This window comes from Saccopteryx leptura, chromosome 1 (genome assembly GCF_036850995.1).
Source record: "Saccopteryx leptura isolate mSacLep1 chromosome 1, mSacLep1_pri_phased_curated, whole genome shotgun sequence".
NCBI classification, from domain to species: Eukaryota; Metazoa; Chordata; class Mammalia; order Chiroptera; family Emballonuridae; genus Saccopteryx; species Saccopteryx leptura.
In genome coordinates this window covers 98,329,990-98,339,437 of record NC_089503.1, presented here as the reverse complement: position 1 = coordinate 98,339,437, position 9,448 = coordinate 98,329,990, and the positions used below count along the sequence as shown (strand labels likewise).

At 47.4% G+C, this 9,448-nt stretch overlaps 1 protein-coding gene across 1 annotated transcript; it reads left to right on the top strand.

Annotated features, from left to right (window-relative positions):
• The first annotated feature begins 89 nt into the window (after positions 1–89).
• LOC136397418 (protein FAM200C-like) lies at positions 90–8,692 on the top strand. Its single transcript, XM_066371926.1, has 2 exons — positions 90–368; positions 5,176–8,692. The coding sequence occupies exon 2, from the start codon at positions 5,329–5,331 to the stop codon at positions 7,153–7,155; it is 1,827 nt and encodes a 608-aa protein (XP_066228023.1). The 5' UTR covers positions 90–368; positions 5,176–5,328; the 3' UTR covers positions 7,156–8,692.
• The last annotated feature ends 756 nt before the right edge of the window (positions 8,693–9,448 follow it).

Here is a 9,448-nt window from a genome sequence, read left to right as displayed (position 1 = left end):
GCCCTGCGCCGCACCGCTTGCCCCGCCCTCCCGCCCAGGCGCGCTCTCCCATTGGGCCACGTCTTATGCCCGCCCCTCCTCCCGGGCACCTATCACTCTCGATCTCTGTGGTCGAGCGTCTAGCGCCGCCGCCGGAAAAGTCCCGCAAACGCACCGGGGCGGGCGCTAGGCCCTGTGACTGAGCCCAATCCTCGGCTGGCACCGGCGGTTTTCCCCCAACTGGTGGACTTGCGGCTGGAGTCCGAGGAGGTGCAGCAGCCGAGACGGAACGAGTGGGTGCTCTTCTAGTCATCTGGGGAGTGCCTATGGAGGAGTGGGTCTGATCGGCATCTGTTCTTTAGCCACGCAGAAGAGGCGCTCGCTTGCTGGTTGGTATTGAACTGTTTGGGGCTTTGGGTAGGAATCTGGAAATGGCTGCGCTTCAGGCTTAGTCCATCCCTACCCCCTTTGTTTCACCGAGGCGGTGAGGAAACACCAAAAAAAGAGATGATCACTGATAAGTCGGAGATACCACTTGTATTAGTGGCAGAATTTGGTTTAAGCCCCATTTGTAAGAGAAAGAATATTCCAAACTGCAAGGCGCTACACACAAAAGACACATTTATTTGTGAGGCTGTAATTGGTTGAGTATATATGCAGCACCTCATGTTTATGTTCCACCAAATTTTTAAGGCACGTTGGCAGGTATTTGGCGGTCCTTATATTCCCTTCTGTTCCCAACCTCATTAAAATGTGCAGTCTTGGCGAGCGCACATTTCTTTATTTTTTCGTTTTATTTGAGATGAGGACGCTTTTCTTAAATGTGGGAATGAGTCACCCCTTCTTTCCCAGTGTTGACACCTGGCCTTCCTTCATAGAGCCTCTCCTGAAGAACCTGGCTGTGAGGGCCAGGATTTGTTTAAGGAACTTTTGTTCCTTTCCCTACATTTTTCATGATGTTTAGGGTGAGAGTCTTTTGTGTGTGTGTGTGTGTGTGTGTGTGTGTGAGTGTGAGGGGGGGGGACAGGAAGGGAGAGAGATGAGAAGCATCAACTCTTTATTGCAGCTCTTTAGTTGTTCTTCGATTGTCCTCTCATATGTGCCTTGACTCGGGAACTACAGCAGACTGAGTGACCCATTGCTCAAGCCAGTGACCTTGGGCTCAAGCCAATGAGCCTGTGCTCAAACCAGATGATCCTGTGCCCAAGCTGGCGACCTCGGGGATCTCGAACCTGGGTCCTTCTGCATCTCAGTCTGATGCTCTATCCACTGCGCCACTGCCTGGTCAGACGGAACAGAGTCTTAGAAGATAAACCTACTGGAAGTACCAGGGAGAGATCTATTTTTCTTCCCTTTAAAAATAGTGCAGCCGCCTGACCAGGTGGTGGCGCAGTGGATAGAGCGGAAGGACCCAGGTTCGAGACCCCGAGGTCGCCAGCTTGAGCGTGGGCTCATCTGGCTTGAGCAAAGAGCTCACCAGCTTGGACCCAAGGTCGCTGGCTCCAGCAGGGGGTTACTAGGTCTGCTGAAGGCCCACGGTCAAGGCACATGTGAGAAAGCAATCAATGAACAACTAAGAAGTCGCAACGCGCAACGAGAAACTGATGATTGATGCTTCTCATCTCTCTCCGTTCCTGTCTGTCTGTCCCTGTCTATCTCTGCCTCTGTTAAAAAAAAAAATAAAAAAATAGTGCAGCCTATGGCCGGTTGGTTCAGTGGTAGAGTGTCAGCCTGGCATGCAGGAGTCCCGGGTTCGATTCCTGGCCAGGGCACACAGGAGAAGCGCCCACGTGCTTCTCTACCCCTCCCCCTCTCCTTCCTCTCTGTCTCTCTCTTCCCCTCCCGCAGCCAAGGCTCCATTGGAACAAAGATGGCCCGGGCACTGAGGATGGCTCTGTGGTCTCTGCTTCAGGTGCTAGAATGGCTCTGGATGCAACAGAGCAATGCCCCAGAGGGGCAGAGCATCGCCCCCTGGTGGGCATGCCGGGTGGATCCCAGTCGGGCGCATGCAGGAGTCTGTCTGACTGCCTCCCTGTTTCCAGCTTCAGAAAAATGCAAAAAAAAAAAAAAAAAAGAAAAAAGAAAAAAAATAGTGCAGCCTGACCAGGCCGTGGCCCAGTGGATAGAGCATCTGCCTGGGACACTGAGGATCCAGGTCGGAAACCCCAAGGTCACTGGCTTGAGCGCAGGCTCACCAGCTTGAGCATGGGATCATAGACATGACCCAGTGGTCCCTGGCTTGAGCAAGTGGTCACTGTCTTGGCTGGAGTCCCCTGGTCAAGGCATATATGAGAAAGCAATCAATGAACAACTAAGGTGCTGCATGTATGAGTTGATGTTTCTCATTTCTCTCCCTTCCTGTCTTTCTCTCCTCTCTAAAACGGTAAAAAAAAAAAAATCTTTAAAAAAAATTGCAATAATGATATACAATTAGATTGTAACTTGCCCTTGGGGGGGTAACTAACAATAAATCATGGAGCATTTTCCATATCTGTGTAAAGATTCATGGCATTGCTCTTTGCTGCTGTAGAGCATTGTATAGCATGGGTGTTTACCAATAATGATGGATGTCTAAGTTGTCATTTCAGTACCAAAGAGAAAGACTTTGTTTCTCAATTAACTGACTCTACTTTGGTCTACTTTTGGCCACCTGTCCTGTAGAGTATGGTTTTTTTTTTCCCATCCATTTCAAACAGAGGATGCATTTTAAGATTTATTGGGCCTCTGTCATATGCAATCACTGTGCTAGGTGCTGGGATTCCGGAGATGGGGATGATCTTGTCATTTCCTTCAGAGAAGTCAGGCTGTCAGAAAACAGATTTTGTATGTTATGGTTTGTGCTCATTTTTTTTTTCTACAGAGAGAGAAAGTCAGAGAGAGGGATAGTGAGGGACAGACAGACAGGAACGGAGAGATGAGAAGCATCAATCATTAGTTTTTCATTGCGCGTTGCAACACCTTAGTTGTTCATTGACTGCTCTCATATGTGCCTTGACCGTGGGCCTTCAGCAGACCGAGTAACTCCTTGCTCAAACCAGCGACCTTGGTCCAAGCTGGTGAGCTTTGCTCAAACCAGATGAGCCCGCGCCCAAGCTGGCACCTCGGGGATCTCAAACCTGGGTCCTCCGCGTCCCAGTCCGACACTCTATCCACTGCGCCACCGCCTGGTCAGGCTGAATGCATTAGTTCTTCTCCAGAATAACTTGTTAGTAACGCTTGAGGACTACATCCGTTCCCCCACGATGTGCAGAAATCCAAGGGAAGAAAGTTACTCTCTTATAAGGCATGTATCAAACTGACAAAATTAAAATGAGCTGTTATTGCCTGGCCAGGTGGTGGCGCAGTGGATAGAGCGTCGGACTGGGATGTGGAGGACCCAGGTTCGAGACCCCAAGGTCGCCAGCTTGAGTGTGGGCTCAACTGGTTTGAGCAAAGCTCACCAGCTTGGACCCAAGGTCGCTGGCTTGAGCAAGGGGTTAGTCAGTCTGCTGAAGGCCCACGGTCAAGGCACATATGAGAAAGCAATCAATGAATAACTAAGGTGTCGCAACGAAAAACTGATGATTGATGCTTCTAATCTCTCTCTGTTCCTAAATAAAATGAGCTGTTAGGAAGGGTATAGGCATATATTATTAATCCATGAACATTATGTAATTGGCTGAGGACAGTGTTCATCCGGGCCAACATCCTGGTCTGGAAGATTTTTAAGAATTGTCGCGACCCTGGCCGGTTGGCTCAGCGGTAGAGCGTTGGCCTGGCGTGCGGGGGACCCGGGTTCGATTCCCGGCCAGGGCACATAAGGAGAAGCACCCATTTGCTTCTCCACCCCCAACCCCCTCCTTCCTCTCTGTCTCTCTCTTCCCCTCCCGCAGCCAAGGCTCCATTGAAGCAAAGATGGCCCGGGCGCTGGGGATGGCTCCTTGGCCTCTGCCCCAGGCGCTAGAGTGGCTCTGGTCGCGGCAGAGCGACCCCCCCCCCAGGGGCAGAGCATCGCCCCCTGGTGGGCAGAGCATCGCCCCTGGTGGGCGTGCTGGGTGGGTCCCGGTCGGGCGCATGCGGGAGTCTGTCTGACTGTCTCTCCCCGTTTCCAGCTTCAGAAAAATACAAAAAAAAAAAAAAAAAAAGAATTGTCGCCTGACCTGTGGTGGCGCAGTGGGATAAAGTGTCGGCCTGGAACACTGAGGTTGCCGGTTCGAAACCCTGGGCTTGCCTGGTCAAGGCACATATGGGAGTTGATGCTTTCTGCTCCTTCCCCCTTCTCTCTCTCTCTCTCTAAAAATCAATAAATAAAATATTTTAAAAAAATGAAATGAAAGAGGCAAAAAATACCCTGGAAAAATGTAGACCTTAAAAATAAAAAAAAATTAGTTGTCATCCAGCAGCCTCTTTCTTAGATTTATATCCAACAAATCTTTGTTTACCAAGAGACTGTAACAGCTTTATTTATAGTGGTCAAAAATGAATGCTAACCTAATGCCCACCAATAGTTGAATACTAACCCAACCCACTAATAGTTGAATGGATAAATAAGTTGCAGTAAATTCATACAATGGAATTCTATATAGCAATGAAAACAAATGCTCTTTATAATGCTGGTTGCCAGGGCCAGGCAGGTTCATATTGGATTTGGGCAGATGGTAGAGCAGGGATTGGGAACCTATGGCTCGTGAGCCAGATGTGGCTCTTTTTTTTTAATTAATTAATTTATTTATTTATTTTTATTTTTTACAGAGACAGAGAGTGAGTCAGAGAGAGGGATAGACAGGGACAGACAGACAGGAATGGAGAGAGATGAGAAGCATCAATCACTAGTTTTTCATTGCACGTTGCAACACCTTAGTTGTTCATTGATTGCTTTCTCATATGTGCCTTGACCGTGGGCCTTCAGCAGACTGAGTAACCCCTTGCTTGAGCCAGCGACCTTGGGTCCAAGCTGGTGAGCTTTACTCAAACCAGATGAGTCTGCACTCAAGCTGGCGACCTCGGGGTCTCGAACCTGGGTCCTTCTGCATCCCAGTCCGACGCTCTATCCACTGCGCCACCTCTTGGTCAGGCGATGTGGCTCTTTTGATGGCTGCACCTGGCTCGCAGACAAATCTTTAATAAAAAAAATATTGTAAAAAAAAAATAATAATGTTAAAAATATAAAACATTGTATTACAATCCATTTCCTACCGCTCATGTTCATGGTTGCAGGTGGCTGGAGCCAATCACAGCTGTCCTCCAAGACAACACCAAATTTTTATTGGATAATGCGTAAAGTACACGGGTCGTTGTAAGGTCAAGAAGTAAACTTCCCTCCTTTTAATCAAGTAGCTAGCTAATTCCAGAAACCCTTTTGAGAAGAAGATGGCTAAAAGAAGAAAAGATGAGGAGTATCGTTCTTTTCAGCAGGAATGGACAGAGGAATTCGGCTTTGTGGAGAGAGCAGGTTCTGCAGTGTGTCTAATATGCAATGGTAAAATTGCATCAATGAAACGGTCAAATATAAAGCGGCACTTCGACACACGCCATACTACATTTGCATTGAAATATCCAGCAGGGGACATCAGGAAGAAAGCATGTCAAGAGCTACTTTGCAGAGTGCAAGCTAATCAGCAGCAACTCCATGTTTGGACCCAACCAGGTGACTGGAATTCAGCTAGCTTTGCTGGTGCTTTAGCAACTGTGAGAAACAGAAAGCCATTCACAGATAGGGAGTATGCCAGAACATTCATGATTGATGTTGCCAGTGAACTTTTTGATGACTTTTCGGATAAAGAAAAGATAATGAAACGAATACAAGACATGCCTCTGTCGGCAAGGACTGTTCACGATCATACCATCATGATGGCAAATCAAATTGAGGCAACACAAGTGAAGGACATAAATGCAGCACCATTCTTTTCTCTCGCTTTGGTTGAGTCAGCGGACATAAGCCATTTATCCCAGTTCAGCGTGATTGCAAGGTATGCTGTCGGTGACACACTACGTGAGGAAAGTCTTGGTGTTTTGCCTATGAAAGAGACAACAAGAGGGGAGGACTTATTCAAGTCTTTCACTGAGTTTGCTAAAGAAAAAAATCTACCGATGGATAAACTTATTTCGGTGTGTACTGATGGTGCTCCGTGCATGGTGGGGAAAAACAGAGGATTTGTAGCGCTTCTTTGTGAACATGAAAAGAGACCTATCCTAAGTTTTCACTGCATCCTACATCAGGAGGTGCTTTATGCTCAGATGTGTGGCAAGCAGCTTGGTGAGGTGATGTCGCTGGTCATTCGGGTGGTCAACTTTATTGTTGCCCGAGCTTTAAATGATCGCCAGTTTAAAACACTACTGGATGAAGTTGGGAATAATTATCCTGGTCTGCTTCTGCACAGCAATGTGCGTTGGTTGTCAAGAGGGAAGGTGCTCAGCTGTTTCGCGGCTTGTCTGAGCGAAATCCGGACTTTTCTTGAAATGAAAGACGTCAAGCATCCTGAGTTAGCTAACACTGAGTGGCTCCTGAAGTTCTACTATCTCGTGGACATGACTGAACATCTGAACCAGCTCAATGTGAAAATGCAAGGCGTTGGAAATACAGTCTTATCCCTTCAACAAGCAGTGTTTGCATTTGAAAACAGGCTGGAACTCTTCATTGCCGACATTGAAACAGGTCGTTTACTACACTTTGAAAAACTGGGAGAGTTTAAAGATGCATGCACAGCAAGTGACCCTGCTCAACATCTTGATCTCCAGCAGCTAGCGGGCTTCACATCTAATCTCCTGCAGTCATTCAAAGCGCGCTTTGGAGAATTTCGTGAGCGCACTCATCTTTTTAAGTTCATCACCCATCCACACGAGTGTGCAGTGGACAGCGCCGACCTGAGTTACATCCCCGGTGTCTCTGTCAGAGATTTTGAGCTACAAGTTGCTGACCTGAAGGCCTCAGACATGTGGGTGAATAAGTTCAAGTCACTGAATGAAGATTTGGAAAGACTTGCACGACAGCAAGCAGAGTTGGTGAGCAAACACAAGTGGGGAGAAATGAAAAAACTTCAACCCGTGGACCAGCTGATTGTCAAAACTTGGAACACACTTCCCGTCACATACCACACACTGCAGCGTGTGAGCATTGCTGTACTGACAATGTTTGGCTCTATGTATGCATGTGAGCAGTCTTTCTCATATCTAAAGAACGTTAAGACCAACCAATGATCACGTTTAATGGATGGAAGTCTCAACGCCTGCATGAAGCTTAAGCTCACCACGTATCAACCAACCTCACCACGTATCAACCAGACTACAAAACCATCAGCAAAACCATGCAGCACCAGAAGTCACATTAATGGTAAGAAGTACTTCATTTAGCATTGGTTAGCAACAGCATAACAACGTTATTAAAAAGAATTCAGAGACTTATTACTTATTATACTTTAAAAGTGTTAGTCTAGCCTTGGCCGGTTGGCTCATGGTAGAACATCAGCTTGGCGTGCAGGAGTCCCGGGTTCGATTCCCGGCCAGGGCACACAGGAAAAGTGCCCATCTGCTTCTCCACCCCTCCCCCTCTCCTTCCTCTCTGTCTCTTTCTTCCCCTCCCGCAGCCAAGGTTCCATTGGAGCAAAGTTGGCCCGGGTGCTGAGGATGACTCCATGGCCTCTGCCTCAGGCGCTAGAATGGCTCTGGTTGCAACAGAGCAACGCGATGGGCAGAGCATCGCCCTCTAGTGGGCATGCCGGGTGGATCCCAGTCGGGCGCATGCGGTAATCTGTTTGACTGCCTCCCCATTTCCAATTTCAGAAAAATACAAAAAAAAAAAAAAAAAAGGTGTTTCCTGACCTGCAGTGGCGCAGTGGGTAAAAGCATCGACCTGGAACACTGAGGTCGCGGGTTTGAAATCCCGGGCTTCCCTGGTCAAGGCACATATGGGAGTTGATGCTTTCTGCTCCTTCCCTTCTCTCTCTGTCTCTGTCTCTCTCTTCTCTCTAAAATGAATAAATAAAATGTAAAAAAAAAAAAAAAAAAAAAAAAAAGACTGTTGCACTCACAGCAACAGACAAAAAAAAAAAGGTGTTGTTCTTACATGAAATGCACACATATACTTGTATTTAGTGTTAAACATATTGTATGACTCACAGTATTACATTTTAAAATATGTGGTGTTCATGGCTCTCTCAGCCAGAAAGGTTTCCGACCCCTGCGGTAGAGGGACTGTGGAGCCAGAAAATGTTGGGCTATTCCTGTTTATTAGATTCTCACAGTGGTGGGTGAGCAAACAGGGGAAACCCGCTTCAAAGGGGCAGTGGGTGAGCAAAGGAAAATGGCCCCTTGCATTGGCGGGCAAGAAATGCACACTGAGGGCAAGACCCTGTAGCCTCAAGTAGGCTACACATGTGGCTCTGCCACATGATCATGCACTAATCATGTTGAGTGCAAGTGAGCAAACTTAACAGCTGTTTTCCCAACAGTCTTCTATTACATTTGACAACCTTAATGAATCCCACAAACATAATATTGAATGGAAGAAGCTAGGAGCCAAAGAGTACATAATTTGTTTCATTTGTAGAGTTTAAAACAGGCAAAACTAAGCTGTAGCGATCGAAATTGGGATATTGCTTACCTTTGTGGGTAGGTAGTGTTTAGAAAAGGGCATTAGACAGGCTTCTGGGGTGATGGCAATGTTATGTTTGCAGTGCTGGTTGCAGTGGCTTTGTGAAAATTCAATGGACTGTAGTATATAGACTTTCTGTATGTATGTGATACTTAAATAAATTTTTTTTAAAATAAAAATTTTAAAAATTATTTGTGTATCTGGGATTATGACTGAACACCTCTAAGTCAGAATCCCGCCCAGGCGGAATGATACAGCAGTGCCGCAGGGCCTCAGTTGGCCTCTGATAGCCAGTCCCCTGCCATCCCCGCCTGCGTGTGGCCGCACGTGGGGACCAGGGTCCGGTGAGGAGATCCTCTTGTCGGGGAAACGGGGTGCGGCCAGAAAGGGGGCTGCCCTCTCGCCTGTCACGCTCCACACATTCGTGGGGAACCTGGTGCTACACCATTCATAGATGACCTGCTTCTGTGTCGGGGTTCATACGTAGCAGAGCAGCTCCCTCACTTTGATCTATTTAAAGTCAGCCCTCGACAGAAGGGTTTGTCAGGAAAAAAAAATTTGTGTGTGTGATTTTGCTGTAACCTTGAGAGAAAGCTCACTTTTAGTAGGAGAGAAGTTACACCAGGATAAATTTTTTCTACTTCCACAACGTATTTAGAATTACAAAAGAAATATGTAGTGTAATGCCAGTGGCTGAGGCCAGGCAGGTCCACACTGGGTGCCAGCAGACAACAGAAACTGCAGAGCCGGAAAGTGGTGGGCCATTCCATTTAATAGTCTCACAACGCCAGACGCCAGATGGGATGAGCACACAGGCGGAGAAACTGCGTCTCACAGCAGCAGGCGAACAAACAGCAAAAAGGCTCCCTCCCAGTGGTGGACAAGCCATTTGCAATCCTC